Consider the following 16,001-nt stretch of genomic DNA (forward strand, 5'->3'; position numbering starts at 1 on the left):
CACAGTTGTCTTGATACATTGTTGTAGTTCTTCGTCTATCTCCTGTGTCTCTGCCTCTCCGCCCCCCGTTTCTCTGTCTCTGAGTCTGGGTCTCTGTCGCCACCCCCACCCCAGATCCCTTCCCCGCTCTTACCCCCACCCCCAGCCCTCTCCCCATTCCTACGGGCTCTCCCACTCCATCCTCCTTCCCCTCTCCCCTGCCGCGGAGACCCAGTAGGGGGCGCTGCGGGAGGCCTCGGGGCCCCGGGAGGCGGGGCGGGCGGCGGCCGCGTCGGGACCAACCGCGATGGGACCGGAGGCGGCGCGGGCGGCGGCGGCGGCGCAGACAAAGGCGCGGGCGGCGCGGAGGGCGGCGCGGAGGGCGCGGGGCCCGGAGCCATCGAGCGAGCCGGGCGCCCGGTGCGGGGAGTCGGCGCCGCGGGCCGCACCCGACTCCACCGGGACACTCACGAGGCGCTAATCCGGTAGGGTGAGCCCGGCCGGCCAAGCCTGCGCCAGGGCGCAGGGGCCCCGAAGTTCCAGGGCCGGGGAGGGAGCGAGGGTCTCCGAAGTTCCGGACACGGAGGCTAGGAGGAGCCCCGAAATTCCAAGTCTTTAAGGGGCGCAGCGGCCCTGAAGTTCCGGAGCTCGGGTCGGGTCGGGGACAGTGCTAGGCGTTCCCAAAGTTCCTTCCCCGAAGGAGGCTGCGAAGGTGTCTCCGAAGTTCCAGACCTTAGGTGGGGACCGGTAAGAGGGGACCCCGAAATTCCCAACCTGGGGATGGAAGAGTGGCAGGGGGTCCCTAAAGTTCAGCAATCGGGGCGATGCGGAGGATCCCCGAAGTTCTGGACCTGGGGTTGGAAGAGGCAGATAATGTATCTCCGAAGTTCTTGACCTGGAGTCGGGGCGTCGCGGGGATCTCGGAAATTCCAAGGTGGGGGACCCGAAGTTGAGGCGCTTACTAGGCTCCCTGCTCCTGATACGGGTGAGGACTCAATCCTGACTAAATATCAAGCCCCGGGACTGGGGCGCATGGGGTGGGGCTTCGCCCCCAGAGGCGATCGAGGATCCCAGGCACCAGGCAGGGTCGGGTCCTCTCCGGGAGCCCCGCGGCGTCTGAGTCGCATGATGAGTTGATGAGTAACTTTCCCCAAACTCGCCAGTCGCAGTAGGAGCGTCCTGGCCGGAAGGGCCTGAGTTCCTGGGACCCCTGCACCGTGGAGCCCCAGCCTGACTCGGACCCGCCCCCAACCCGGGCCAGAGCTGCCGCCCCTCCCCCACCAGGGGTTCCGGTTTCAGACCCTGTGACCTGGACAGCAGCTGCCCAGGACGGAGGCGGGGATGTGGGGGGGCATCCCCCTCTAACCACGGAGGCCACTTGGCCGGGCGTCCCTTCCCCCAATTTTCCCCGCCCCCACAAGTCCCTCCTGGGTTCCCTACAGATCCTGTCAGGACTAACCCATGCAAGTTTGAGCGCGCAGGGGGAGGGTAAGGAAGTCGCCCCTTGCAGCTGTTCCTGGTTTCTGTGGGGTGGTGGATAGGGAACCAGCAAAGAGAATGGGGAGACCATCTCCCAGTCCTGGGTCCTACCCAACCCCCCACGGTATGGGGAGTGAATGGTGATGGGCAATCTGGCAGTGGGCACCAGGGTGGTCTTTTGGGGCTGCATCCTGTCTTTTTACAAGGATGGAGATTCCCTGGGGATTTGGACTTTGACTAAGCCTGTGCCTGTGCCCTAGAGTGGGAGTGGAGGGGGCCTTCTCTGGGGCCAGTGGGAACTGGTTTCCCAGTAGGCACCTGATGATGCCCCCACTTTTTGCTGGAGGCTCTGGTGTGGGGAGCCTGGGGTGAATGTGTGGGAAAGTACTGAAGGAGAGCTGGCCTTGGCCGCCTTGGTGCACCCAGAGATTGAGGTGGCTTTACTGGGGATCCAGGAACCAGGATGATGAGAGGTTTATGCTGAGATGTTAGGGGCCACCTGGCTCCTCTCAGAAAGCCATCTCCTGCCCAAGGTGTTGTGGAGGCTTCTCTACAGGGAGAGTCAGGGTGTTCTTGCTCTGAGTGATCTACCGATTCCCTCACCTTTTCGATGAAGTTCTATGAATGGTGCACCTTGAAGTGGGTCCTGAGGTTGGACCTGCTTGGCCTCCCTCAACCAGTCCTGGGGGTACACTCAGCCTCCTCTTCCCCCAGAGGCTGAACCAGCAGCTCCTGCCATCCTTCTGGTTGCCCCTTGGAGCCCATCCAGTCCAGCCTGACCAATGTCCACAGCCAGGTGAGCCTCTGCCTCTACCAGCTTGGCTCTCAGCCCCTTGGAGGATACTCGGCGCCCACTGAGGGTCCTTTCTCCACACAGGGAGCAGCCCATCTTCAGCACACGTGCACACGTGTTCCAGATTGACCCAGCCACCAAACGAAACTGGATCCCCGCGGGCAAGCACGCGCTCACCGTCTCCTACTTCTATGATGCCACCCGCAATGTCTATCGAATCATCAGCATCGGGGGTGCCAAGGTCCTGGCGGGGCCTAGGTTGGGTAGCAGGTGACAAGGGGTAGCAGCAACAAGCCTGGGTCTAGTTGTTGTCTTGCTGTGTGCCCAGGGGCAGAAGGAGGAGGGATCCCTGACCCTTTCTGGGCCTCAGTTTCTTCCTACTGAAATGGCTCAGTCCAAGAGCCTCCAAAGCACTAATATGACGTGATACCTTGGGGGTCTCATGTTCATTATTAGGTATTCATTTAACCTCTAACTTTGCTCTCCTCTCCGTAGGCCATTATCAATAGCACTGTCACCCCCAACATGACCTTTACCAAAACCTCCCAAAAGTTCGGGCAGTGGGCAGACAGTCGTGCCAACACTGTCTATGGCCTTGGCTTTGCCTCTGAGCAGCATCTGACCCAGGTGGGTCTTGAGGGTACATGATGGGAGGGACAGGGCTGAACCTGGGTCTTCTCCTGGATATACTGGGGCCCCTGGGCCTCCACTTTCCCAGCTGCAGAATTGGACAAGCCAGAAGCCCCTTCATGGTTCCCTGGTTTACATCCCAGCTCTACAGGCCACCCACTCCAATCTTGGGTATACCCTGCCTCTCTTTTGGTGCAGGAATGGGCTGGGTGCTTCCCTACATACCTTAACACTACATCATCACTTCCCTCCACCCTCCACTGCCTCTAGACTTCAGTATTCTGTTATCCATTGTTTTCCTGGATAGTTAGTTCTCTCTGAGTCCTGCTGAGGGCATGACAATTTTCTTCTCTTTCTTCTAGAAGCTTTTGTTTTCCTTTCACATTTAAGCCTTGAATTTATTTCTATGAGTGGTGTAAGGTAGGAGTATTTTTTCCCATATGAGCATTCAGTTACTCTTGGGCCAGTTTTGAAAAGACCACTTGCCCCCAGTGAATTGCACTGGCTCCTTTGCATAAATCAAGTGGCTGTATGTCTGTAAATGTTTTCTTTAAAAAATCATTTTCAAACTAAGAAAATTTAATTTAAGATGAAAAAAAAGTATATCCTACCTTAACTGAAAAGCTAGCATAGGCAACAAATATAAATATTAACACGACAAAAATGAGAACAGGGCATTCGATTTCTCACTGGCTAGGGTTCCAAGCCCAAGACTTGCTTTCTCTTTTTCATACAAATATTTACACATGTCTCAGGCATTAAAGACAGATCAGCACCCACCTAAGGCTCTCCTTGTTGAAATAACTCTGGTTGAGAGGAAATGGGGATTCCTTTCTCATGGTGGCTCAATGTAAGCCTTTTCCATGAACATCCCACCCCCACCCTCAAACAGACTCTGCTCACTGGGGCATCATTTTCCAAACCTTCCCACTCTTCCAGTTTAGGAGATTAGGGGATACACGCAGTTCCTAAAGTTTATTCCTAAGTGACAGGGCCGGCACTGGGTGGGGGTGACCTGGCGGGGCCCTAGAGGAGAACGCCAGGGGTGTGTCGATTGTCTGTTCCTGTCCCTCTCCTCCTGCCCCCCGGCCCAGTTTGCTGAGAAGTTCCAAGAAGTGAAGGAAGCAGCAAGACTGGCGAGGGAGAAATCTCAGGATGGTGGGGAGCTGACCAATCCAGCCCTGGGACTCACTGCCCACCAGGTCAGCCCTCCCTGTTCCATGCCTGCCCAACGCTTAACCAATATCAGGGGGTCTGTGCACTGTGCTGGTACCCAGAACCAAATGCTCACAGACCCATGGCAGTGACCGTAGAGGAAGGGTATGGGTGCCATGGAGCATGTCTGGGGATGGGGGGGTCTGGCTTAGCTTTGGCTCAGAGAAAGCCAGAAAGCCAGTTCATATGGCAGAGTGAAAATCTGGAAGTTGAGATGGCTAAGTAGGGGCCAGAGTAAAGAACTGTTCCTGGATGGTTTCCCAAATTAATTTATTTAGCATATTTTATTGACCACCTACTGTGTGTCAGGCCCAGGACTGGACATAAGGGTTACAGAGATGAAAACGCAGGCTAGCCCTTGCCCTCAAGGCTCAGTGGTCCAGGCAGCAAGGTGGATTCATAAGGAATTCAGCCTGGTGGAGAGGGCTTCCTGTTAGAATCTGAAATGGATGTCGAAGTTCAGCCCCAGGGAGGGGCATTGCTCCTATGGAATAGCACAGAGGTTTTAGATTGTTCCCCCTTAACAGATATCGAATATTTCAGTGGGTTTAGACTGGTCTGAATCAGGTTTGCTCCTGAGAGGTTGGTGAGAGCCCAGGTAAGCAAGGTGGGGGCCCAGGAGCCATGGGGAGCCCTGGAAGGTGGGTAAGGAGGGGAATGGCGCACTTGGATCCCAGTGTTGGAAAGGACGCCTACCCTGCCACGACCCCAGTAGCACGAGCTCTGATCCCAACCATGACCTAATAGGTAATAGGTCCTTGACTGAAGCCACCCTCCCCACTGCTGTGACCCTGCTTCTTCCCATGCACTCAGGTGCCTCCGAGCCCCCTCGTTAGCGCCAACGGCCCTGGCGATGAGAAATTGTTCCGCAGTCAGAGCGCAGATGCCCCTGGCCCAGCAGAGCGCGAGCGGCTCAAGAAGATGCTGTCAGAGGGGTGAGGGGGGTACGGCGGGACACAGGGGCGGGGCAAGAAGAAGGACGGGGAGAGGAGCTTCTCAGAAACTGCTGGGGCGCGACAGGCGACGGGTTTGACTGTACCTAAGGCCTGGGAACTCCAATCCTGCGGCTTCCGGAGGCCAACGCTCTCCTGCCTTGACCTCGCCTTCCTGGTGCTGACCCCGCCCCCGCCCGGTCCACACCTCCCCCGGATAGTTCTGAACCCACTGGAGCCTCCCAAACCCACCCCGTTCTAGCCACGTCCCCATGGCTGACCCTTTGTTGCATTCCCGCTATCTCATTGAGCTGACTGATACCACGCGCCTACTCTGATTCCTCTCGTGACAAGGGTCCGCCTCCTGGGCACTTCCCCGCCCTGGCTCCGCCCCTAACCGGCCCGCCCTGGCCCCGCTCCCTAGTCTGCTTTGACTCCGACCCCCTTCCCAGTCAGTGCGGGCCCCTTCCCTAGACTAACGTCCGCTCGCCTGGCTCTGCCCCCTGCCGACCCCCGCGTCCCCGCAGCTCCGTGGGCGAGGTGCAATGGGAGGCCGAGTTCTTCGCGCTGCAGGACAGCAACAACAAGTTGGCGGGCGCCCTGCGAGAGGCCAACGCCGCTGCCACCCAGTGGAGGCAGCAGCTGGAAGCCCAGCGCGCAGAGGCCGAGCGGCTGCGGCAGCGGGTGAGGGGACCTCTCTCTCCCAGAGACCCCAAGCGTCTCGGGCATCTGTGGAGCCCCAGCCTCCTCACGTCCTGTCTAGGTTCACAGAGTGGCTGTGTGATCTCTGCAGGTCACTTCCCTGAGCCTCAAGAGTTTCAGGCTCTGTAAAATGGGTCTGAAATAGAATGAACCTCAGAAGGGTGTCAGACCCTAAAGTCTTTCCTGCCATGGGTTGGGTGGTAGGTCCAACCAGGGGGATGGTGAATGCTTAGTCTCAGTGGAACTAAGCAGGAGGCAGATTCCCCAGGGAGTGGCTGACCTTTCTGTCCATGCAGGTGGCTGAGCTGGAGGCCCAGGCAGCCACAGAGCCACCCCCAGTCAGCGAGAAGCAGGGACCTGGCCAGGCTGTGGAGCAACTGGAAGCCCTAGTGCAAACCAAGGATCAGGTGAGCACTAAGAGTGTGAGCGTGTGTGTGTCCCCAGGCTTCACCTTCCCTGACCTCCCATGGGGGGCGGCTAGGATCTCCAGAACAGACCCTGGGAACTCTTCTCCACTAGGAGATCCAGACACTGAAGAGCCAGGCTGGTGGGCCCCGCGAGGCCCTTGACGCAGTGGAACGGGAAGAGACACAGCAGAAGGTGCAGGTGTGTGTGGTTGCTGGGGGGTGGGGTGACCACGTATGGGCAGCCGGCCTCTGGTGTTGGACAGGCCTGGGATCTTCCCTACCTGGCAGGTCCCCCTGAGTCTCAGTTTCTCTACCTGTAAATGGGGTCAGGAAGACATCTACCTAAGGTTGTGAAGGATTGGGAAGATCAGATGCATGGAAGGTCTGAGGTATTTTGTAAATGGTGTTGTTGGTACAATATTTTATATTCAACAAGTAATTTTTGAGTCTGCTGAGTTCCAGCATTTGATGCCATCCAGGCCTCAGCACATCTCCAACCTGAGGTCAGGAATTTGCATTTGAACCAGAGCTGGCTGGCCTGGCTTTCGCTAAAGACTTTATCCAGGAAAAGTTCATGGGGCACATCCTGTGAGTCTGCAGGTGGAGGTGTTCAAGGATATGTTGACCCCCAAAAGCGTCCCAGGGAGAGAGAAGTTGGGGAAATGCTCCCCATTGTCTCCTGGGCAGCATGCACAGTATGTGCAAAGGCCCTAAGGTAGGGAGCAGCACATCAGTATGTTCAAGGAGCCACAAGGAGGCCTGCGAGGCTGAGTTGGAATGAGAATGGAGGAGGGAGGGGTGTGGATTTCATCCTGTCTGATGGGTCACAGGAGGGTTTTCAGAAGAGGGACGTGATCAGTTCTATAATTTTCGAATTGGCCAGGGACCAAGGAGTGTCTTGGGCACAGGAGGCAGGGAGGTGGCTTGGCCCAGAGCGGGGCCAAGATGTGGAGGGGGCTTGGCCCAGAGGGGGGTCTATATGGGGATAGCACTCAGATGCTGGATGCCCTTGGACACTTTTGAGGGCCCCCAACCCTGCCTACCCTCTCCCTGCAGGATCTGGAGACCCGAAACACAGAGTTGGAGCACCAGCTACGGGCAATGGAGCGCAGCCTGGAGGAGGCACGGGCTGAAAGGGAACGAGCAAGGGCCGAGGTGGGCCGGGCTGCACAGCTGCTGGACGTCAGGCTGTTCGAGCTGAGCGAGCTTCGGGAGGGCCTGGCCCGCCTGGCTGAAGGCACCCCCTGAGCTTTGAGCCTGGCCACTGGTCCATGTGGAAGCCGGGGCCTGTGGGAGGGGGTTTTACACAAATGCTTCCCACCTGGGGCACAGGCCAGCCGCAGGCGGCACAACAGGCCATTCGCCCTGGCAGGGACCGGGGCCAACTCAGCCCAGGGAGGGCCTGGCCACTCACAGCTCAGGGGCTGTTTTGGGCTTTTCATTATGTAGGATTTCTAGACTCCCTAGGGCATGTGCTGGTGCCCAGATTACATTTCTAAGCGTGGCTGTGTGTGTGTGGTGTATGGGCACCCGGGCACCTCGATGCCATCATTGGGCCCACTCCCACCTCCCCAGGTGCACCTTAGCTGCCCTCCATCACATAGGGTTGGGAAGCCCACTGGCAGGTGAGCAGGGTGAGGCTCAGAGCCTGCTCGGTGTGAGCCTGCTCAGTCCCCATAGCTCTGCCCACCCCTGCTTTCTCAATCTCTTGGGGCTCAGTGTATAGTGCCTGGACCAGGTTGGACTTTGGTTGCCCCTGGTTAATCCCACCTTCACTCTGGCTACAAATCCCACATTTGACAAAGTGGGCATGCAGGGAAACTCCTAGACTACAGCCATATTCACCAAGGGGATGATCTGACCAACCTCATGGCCACAGTTGGAGAGGTGTAGATGCTATGCCCATTTTCCAGATGTGGGAACAGAGGCCCTGAGGGAATCACCAACTCAAGGTCACCCAGCTAGAACAGCCAGCACTGTAGTTCAAAGCTTTGGGCCTGGCCCAGTGGGAATGGAGACCTGGGGGTGGGGTAGAGTGACATGAGGTTCTGGGGGAACTGAGAGGCGCAGACAGCCATACCCTCTTCCCCTGCCCCTACACCAAGAGTCAGACCAGGAAAGTTAAAAAAAAAACTCATTTATTGAGTTCCTCCTACAAGTGATATACCTTCACTCTGGGGCCCCACAGCAACCCCCTGTGGTAACCGTGGGCTGGGGTCACTGTGTGGAGCTGGATGCAACCACATGGCCAGTGTTCTTTCCTCCTCTGCAGCCTGACTCTTGGCCAAGGCTCTGAAAAGGGACCAGCTGGGGCTGCAGGAAAGAGCAGCCATGTAATACATAATGTGGGTATCCATGGGCTCTGCTGAGTGGGGGTGGGCAGGCTGGAAAGGGGGACTGTCTCCAAGGGAGGACCTTCTAACCCTCAGCTCGATGAAGGAGTCCCAAACTGGGCAAGTAGGGGCCATGTGGGCCTCAGGCTGGGCCTTGGATGGGCGCTGAGGCCGAATGGGCCTCAGGTCGGGCCCTGGGTGGACGCCCCCTTTGGCCAGCTCTGTTGGCCTTCTGCCGCTGCAGCGTGTGCTCCACCTGCTCCTTGAAGCGCCGGTTCTTCTGCTTGATCTTGGCCAGCTCAGCCTTGCGCTTGGCCTCTAGGTCAGGGTCCTGGCTCAGGGAGGATGAGAAGGTAGCTGAGCTGATCATTCTCCTCACCTTGGGAACTCTGCCCTACCACCTTCCAGCCCAGTCCTCACCTTCCCCTCCAGGATCAGCTGCTTCCGCTTATTGATTTCCTTCTTTTCGTCAAAGTTGGCTGCTTCAAGTTTCTGGGGTTGTGGGGTAGGGATAAGCTGTTATGGGGGTCCCCATCTGGAAGGGATCACCCTGGGCCCCAGGACCAGCTCAGTTCCCTGACACTTACAATCTCACACTCCCTTCGCACTACGTTGACCTGTGTGAGAATCTGCAGCACCTCAGCCTCCTCCACAGAAAACTCCTCCAGCTTCTTCTCTGTATGGACAGCAGGGGCCCGGGGGATGGCGGGGTGGGGTGGTGGCAGACATGACAAGAAGAAGAAATTCAGCTATATAGTGAGTTCCCCATGCGGTGGGAAATGCAAGGGGTCCAGGGTCATATCAGATAAAAGTCAGGTAGGCAAAACCTGGGATTTCAGACTTAAGGAAGGTATAAACTGCATTTTGTGTGGTTACCAACACTGACTTAGACTAGGAGTAAATTTTTTTTGTTTGTTTTTTGATACAGTGTCCTTTAAAGTCAGGGTGTTTCTGAATTTTAGGACAGTCAGTGTGGTAACTGAAGATGCCTCAGTGGCTCTTGGTTTTGGCTGCACATTAAGCCACCCGAGGGAGGTTTTAAACAGGCCCAGGCCCTGTCCCAGAGGCCTCTGACCCATCCACAGAAACCATCCGACATAGCCTGATCTCAGAAATCAAAGTCCCTGCCCACTGGATGTGGCTTGTGGCAGCTAACAGCCATGTGGGGAGCTTCCCCACTGGACCCTGTTTCAAAAATTAGGCCAATTTGGGGGGTTGCATAAGGAAAGCACAGCTTAAGTCTGCTCATGTGAAAAGGCAAGTGGGTATCACACCCTATGCCCCCTTACTCACTGATCTGCTCCTCAATGGCATGTACCAGGTGGATGTCATACTGTGTTACCAGTGTGATGGCCTGTCCCTGCCGCCCTGTGAGGATGAACCACAGTTACCTCTGTGCCGTGGGCCAGGAGGGACCAACAGAAGCAGTTCAAGGCTCCTCTCAACTGAGGGGAGAACTTGAGCAGGTGGGGACAGGTGAAGGAAGCCTAGTGTCAGGGCCTGACACCAGCCAGACCTCTGTATAGTAGGTAAGTCAGTCCCAGAGAAGGTGCAGGACACCAGGCAGAGATGGCTCTCCTGCCAGCTTGGCCCCGCATGGGGGCTGGCAATGTGGCTGATTTGGGGCATGGCTACCAAGGAGCTCAAGCTAAGTAATGTCAGCAATAAGTCCTGAGAGGCCTCAGCCCAGATCTCTGCATGCCAGATTCTCCATTCCCCATTTCTGTGACAGTGACTAGTGCTGGACCAGCACTGATAGCTAATAAGGCTCGTGACTCCTGGAGCAGCCCTAAACTGGCATCACGGTTTCATTACCCATCATTTGACAAAGCAGTGAGACCCAGAGAGCTGATGGGACCTGCCTCAGGCCATAGGGCAAGAGAGAAGGGCCAGTCCCAGTCCAGCCCCAGAAACCACATCTCTCTCCACTCCAGGCACGAGAAAACCTCACAAATGCTGTGCCTCTCCTTGGCAGGGCTGGGAAGCAGAGAGATGGATGCCTCCTTGGTCCCTGGCCACGGTCACAGTGAGGGGCCAAACACAGACACCAAATCTTACAGGGCAACATCACAGCCACCAAGACTCATGCTACCACTCATTGCTAGGTCCTGACTGGCAGCCCTGACAGGTGAAGGGGACTGGAGTGAGACAACAGGGAGTGGTGAGGACTAGGGCAGGGTGTGCCGTGTCCCCAGGAGATAGTGTATAGGTCACGTGAAGAAGTCAAAGTACCCGTGTCCTTGGCTTTTGAAAGGATAATTCCTCAAGTTTGCAAACACTGACTAACATCTCTCACCTGTGAGCTGTACCCCACCCCAACAAACCACCAATGTCCCACTAGCTGATGACTCTGGCTCCTCATGGTGCGGGCAGGCTGGAGGGACAGGTCCCCAAAGGCCACCCCACCCTGTCTGCTCACCTGCACGGGCCGTCCGGCCAACTCGGTGGATGTAGATCTTTGGAAGCCCAGGGGTGTTGTGGTTGATGACCAACTGCACCGCGGGAATGTCCAGGCCCCTGGAGGCAGAAGCCGGTCAGCACTATTGTCCACATGGGGAAACTGAGGCTGGGACTCATCCAAGATCACTCAGCAGTGAAGCTGGGGCCGCCCAACTCTTGCCTAAAACCAGCCTCCCTTTCTGGCCCCTCGTAGGTAGGGGTGTCACCGAACCAGCACATGAGAGGGAGTACCCTGGGATGCTCACCGGGAGGCCACATCTGTTGCAATCAGGATCCGGTAAATACTGGACTTGAACTTGGCCAGGGCAGCAAAGCGTTCTTTCTGTGCCAGGTCGAGGAAAGAATTGCAGGTTCTGGGGGGTCGGGAAGCACTCTAGCAATTGTTTGAGCACTGATTGTATGAAGTCTGGGGACAGGGTGAAGGCTAGGATGGTCCTGCCCTAACAGGGCTCACAATCCAGTGAGAGAGATGACTGTGAGATAGCCGCACCGGGGAAGATGGGGGTGGCAGGAAGAGCATTTTAGACAGAGGGAAAAGCATGGGCAAAGGCCCTGAGGCTGGGAGGAGTCTTGGCAAGGCTGGCAGGTGGCGCTTTCCTCACCTGTTTCATCATAGAATGCAGGGCCACAGTGGGGAAGTTGAACTTTCGTAGCATCATGCATAGGATCTGGCAAGTCCTGGCGGGAAGGACATGCTGTCAATCCCTCCAGCTCTGGGGTCCTGGGAAGGTGCTCCCGCCCCTGCCCGGGACCCCAAGCAGATGGCCCTGCACAGATGGGAAAGGACAAGCAGAGGTGCAGGATCAGGCGGACCAGGTAGCAGTCTTGCCTGCTGACATTATCTTTACTGGCTCCTCCCCTGGCCCAAGCCAACGAAGAGTCAGCCCCACGTCCAGACTTTTCTCTTCTGGAAGCCAATAAATTCTTAGGAGACGGCATCAGTTAGGAGGCCCCCTTTATATGGTGTGCACTGCCCATCTACTGGCTCATGCTAGAACACCTTACAGCTTCTTAACAATCTGCCACATGCTTCAGAGAATTCTAAAGTCCCCTGGGACTGCAGGAAGGACAGCCCTAGGTGTGTGTGCTGCTGTGCTGGGCTTCAAGTGACACCCCAAGACCACAACAGATAGGCTGCTCTAAGGCTGGGGACAGCCTGAGGCCACTAATCCTTCAGGTTAAGTGCAGGTTTGCGGAACCCCAAATCCCGGCTCCGCCTTTAGAAGTGGTAACTTCAGTGAGTTGCTTGATCTCTCTGAGCCTCCTTGAGTGAATCCTCCAAAACCTCTGGTCTGAGCGAAGGCCCTGGAGTGCTGAGACTGGCTGTGTGCCTGTCACTTGTGACCTCAGGCCACCTCTCAGGCCTCTGTTAAGGGCTATGGGGGGAGGGCACCCACGCTCACTTGCATGTGTTGGTGAAGATGATGATGGACCAGTCCTCATGCTCGTCCTGGAAGTTCTGGATCAGGTGGACCAGGTAGGCATCCTTGACCTTCTCAGGCACCAGCAGGTAGCGCTGGTCTAGCTGTTCTACTGTGCGCACCCTGGGGATGGGTGGGTTTCAGTTTCCCCTCTGTTGAATTCAGCCAATGCCCTGCCCCCACCATGAGCAATAACCTCCATTGGATGTGACCCCCATACCTCCTGCCTGTATTCCCCTGCCCCAAATGTAGCTGTGGACTCACGGGGCCTGTGCCTCCCAGAAGAAGGGCTGGTTGGTGGCCAGGCCCTGCAGCTCCTTGAGCGTGTCGGTCAAGGTGGCGCTGAAGAGCAGTGTCTGCCTTTGGGCTGGCACGGCTGCCAAGATGACCTCCAGGTCCACGGTGAAGTCAGTGCAGCCCTGCTCCAATAGCCGGTCCGCCTCATCCATCACCTGCAGTGCCAGAAGCAGGGGGTAGGGGCAGGAAGTTTGGGGTTAGGGCGCTATGTAAGGCCAGCATGCTTCCTCCATGTACCTCCTTACCAGTTCTGGCTGTGGGCCTGGGAGCACTTTCCCTTGATGTCTTAGAGGCCCTGGTCCCTCACCTGTCTCAGCTCCAATGTCACTTCCTCAGAGAGGCCCTGCTCCCAACCACTTTCCTGATACAGGCCACCTCTGTGAGTCTCTGAGCTATCCTTGTCACATTCTTAACACCCTACTTGATGGCCTGTGGGACACGTTTCCCAAGTGGATGAATCAGTGTTTAGGCCAACTCACCAGGAAGCGGATCTTCTTGATGCTGAAGGTGTTGGAGCTGCGGAGGTGGTCAGCCAGGCGTCCTGGTGTGGCAATGACCACATGTGGTTTCCGGGAGAGCTCCAGGGCCTGGGCCACCATGTCTAAAGGTAGAGAGGTGGGGCTGGGTAGGTGGTCTGAGGCTATGGGGTCCCACTCCCAGAGCATCCCTGAGACCCCTATACCCATGCCGCCGACAATGATGCAGTCTTTCAGACCCAGAGGCTTCCCCAGGACCCGGAACTGCTCTGCGATCTGGTAAGCCAATTCTCTGTGAGGGTGAAGGAGCAGGGCAGGGTCAGACAGGGGTTCTATGCCTGCCTCCCATTTCCACCTCCAGCCCCAGGGCCTCCTGACTCACTCTCTCCTGTTCAAATGCCCTCTACAGCTCCCAGTCCCCTTTGGGCAAAAGCTGTGACACTGGGTATCGGAGGGCTTGTGTGGACTCTGCCCCTCACCAGACTAGGCCCCAGAACCACCTATGAACCCTCTCCCACCAGCCTTACTGAAACTGGCCTCTCCTCCTCCCATGTCCTCAGCAATGGCCTTGACACTAGTCACTAAAGCCTGAAACCCGAGAATCAGCCCCACCTTCCCAGGGCTAGTCAGTGTTCAAGTCCTCTCTTCTGTCCCTCAGCCCCAGCTCCAACCAAGCCTCTCTTCGGTCCATGTCCCCACTTCATGGCTTCTTGTTTTGCCCTCTCCTGCTCACGCTACTCAGAATCAATTCTAATCTGGCATTTGAGGCTCTCCTCAAATGGCTCTAATATGCCCAGCTCCCAGGACCCTTTCTGTTTCCTGCCTATCACAGCTTTGCATGGTGCGCTAGCATTCCCTATCTAAATGACCTTTTCCCAAACTTGTCCCTTTGAGAGACCCTTCTCATCCTTTAAGGCACCCTTGACTGAAGACTTCCTTGACCCCACCCATTCCCAGGCCTTATCTTCAAAATCTGCACTGCCTACCTCTCCTACTGTCATTACAAAACTTATGTCATTTGCCACATCTATCTGCCCAAGAACAGGAAATATGCCTATTTTTTTTTAATTTTAATTTTTTAGTTTTTTTAATCCCCCCTCCACACACACACAACTTCCACCCCAGACCTATAGATGTTGATGTCTCTCCTTAAGAACTGGATCTCTGAAGGCATCTCCTCCCATAAGCTCATGGCGCACAACTAGGGCCTGGCGCGCCCGGGGTATGGGCCGTGGCTTCGCTGGGGCTCGAACCCAGGACCTTCTGCGTGTAAAGCAGACGTGCTAACCACTAGACTTTGAAACCACCCCAATATGCCTATTTTTTGAGTTACAAAACTATTGACAGCTCCTGTCCAGCCAGCGCTTTCCCTGAGTCAAGCCCTATACTCCCTGAGTCAACAGGAGGCATGATTTCTATTCCCAATTTGCACCCAGGGAAAGTGCTGCTCAGAGAGGTAAAGACACTTGCCCGAGATAACACAGCTGGTTAACTCACCCAGGAGGCCTATTGGGGGCTCACCTGGTGGGTGTCAGGACAAGGCAGAATATGCCATAGGGATCCTCAGACAGCTTCTGCAAGATGGGCAGGACAAATGCTGCCGTCTTGCCACTGCCTGTCTTGGCACAGCCCAGGCAATCCCGACCTGGGCAAAAGGCAAAAAAAAAACCAACACAGTTTAGGTGTAGACAGGTGTTCCATCAAGCACAGTTTACAACAGCTAACTTTTTTTTTTTACAACAGCTAACATTTAATGAGCGCTTACTGTGTGCCCAGTACTGGCCTATGCCTTTTCCATTCTGGGAATACTGACAACTGTCCATTGTGGGAAGCTGACAAATTCTAGAAGGGAGAGGCGGTTATCATTCCCATTTAACAGGTGAAACTGAGATTCAGAGATGTGTCCAGGAACATACCTGGTGAGTAGCAGGCTGGACTGGAACCCACATCATTTTGACTCAAGATGCTACTAACCACTGCTACATTTTGACGACCCTATCCCAGCATCTGAGCTTGGGGAACCTGGAATGCCTTCCTCCAATCTGCATCTTACGCTCCCTGTTGATTCTTTCACCTTGTTGAATCTCTAAACTTGCCACGTCCTAGGATTCCTGAGGGCATCTCTGCAATGGCAAAACTGGGTTGGGCCAGAAGAATGGGGAGAAGGGCAGTCACGGAACCAGAGTCCTGGATCTAACGGTAACCTCGACGGCCTCGGTCTCCATGTGGAAAATAAAGATAGTGGTGTAAGATCTACTCAATTTTCCCAGTACTATCGATTAGTCATTCACCAAACCATCCCTTAGCACTGAAATTTAAAGTTTCAGAAGCTACATCACTTGTGCCTGGACACGCAGCAAGTCAGCTGTGCTGCCTAAACGCCAACACAGCCTAGTCTGCCTCCGGAACCCAGGCTCTCCGAAATGCCCGAGGCTGCCCCTCGCCTCGCAGAACCAACGTGGGTAATGAGAAGGGAGGCGACAGGAGCGGGGACGCTTCCTAGGGAAGTGGCCGGGGTATACTCACCTTCCAAGATAGCGGGGATGCAGCCAAGCTGCACAGGGGTGGGCTGCTTCAAACCCAGCTGCCGACATTGTTCCACGAGCCACGAAGACAGCCCGAGCTCCGCAAACCCGGGCATCCTTGTCGTCAGCCTCCGAACCCCTGTGAGCCGCGCTTCCGGCGCGTAACAATGACGTTACTAAAACCTTCCTGTTCATTGGATCCGCTTCGTGCGTGTTCCCGCCCTCATCATCTCTTTCGGCCATTCCCAACCTCTACTACCTTCCATGTTTCCCGAATCCTATTGGCTCTCAGGATCAAGTCAAACTACAATTCCCGAAATGCTGTGCGAGACGCACTTATGTCTCCCACCCC

General features: G+C 56.0%; 2 protein-coding genes across 5 annotated transcripts; one reads left to right on the forward strand and one right to left on the reverse strand.

Moving 5' to 3' along the window:
* The first annotated feature begins 305 nt into the window (after positions 1 to 305).
* Positions 306 to 7,641, forward strand: HOMER3 (homer scaffolding protein 3). 4 transcript variants are annotated; one of them, XM_011366741.2, is made up of 10 exons: positions 306 to 464; positions 2,173 to 2,254; positions 2,336 to 2,492; positions 2,747 to 2,878; positions 3,976 to 4,083; positions 4,910 to 5,031; positions 5,556 to 5,712; positions 6,027 to 6,137; positions 6,250 to 6,336; positions 7,194 to 7,641. In XM_011366741.2, exons 2-10 carry the CDS (start codon positions 2,241 to 2,243, stop codon positions 7,383 to 7,385), a joined length of 1,080 nt encoding a protein of 359 aa, XP_011365043.1. In that variant the 5' UTR covers positions 306 to 464; positions 2,173 to 2,240; the 3' UTR covers positions 7,386 to 7,641. The 4 variants fall into 4 exon arrangements, with proteins under 4 accessions (XP_011365043.1, XP_011365044.1, XP_011365046.1 ...); XM_011366742.2 differs by lacking the exon at positions 306 to 464 and adding an exon at positions 511 to 726; XM_011366744.2 differs by lacking the exon at positions 306 to 464 and adding an exon at positions 512 to 716.
* A 617-nt stretch (positions 7,642 to 8,258) lies between these two features.
* Positions 8,259 to 15,805, reverse strand: DDX49 (DEAD-box helicase 49). Its single transcript, XM_011366745.2, has 13 exons — positions 15,651 to 15,805; positions 14,646 to 14,769; positions 13,331 to 13,416; positions 13,128 to 13,249; positions 12,616 to 12,803; positions 12,334 to 12,474; positions 11,533 to 11,608; positions 11,176 to 11,252; positions 10,890 to 10,987; positions 9,764 to 9,838; positions 9,058 to 9,146; positions 8,891 to 8,962; positions 8,259 to 8,801 (listed from the first exon to the last, which is right to left on the reverse strand). Exons 1-13 carry the CDS (start codon positions 15,763 to 15,765, stop codon positions 8,613 to 8,615), a joined length of 1,452 nt encoding a protein of 483 aa, XP_011365047.1. The 5' UTR covers positions 15,766 to 15,805; the 3' UTR covers positions 8,259 to 8,612.
* Positions 15,806 to 16,001: the final 196 nt, after the last annotated feature.

This window comes from Pteropus vampyrus, unplaced genomic scaffold (assembly GCF_000151845.1).
Source record: "Pteropus vampyrus isolate Shadow unplaced genomic scaffold, Pvam_2.0 Scaffold126, whole genome shotgun sequence".
Lineage (NCBI taxonomy): Eukaryota > Metazoa > Chordata > Mammalia > Chiroptera > Pteropodidae > Pteropus > Pteropus vampyrus.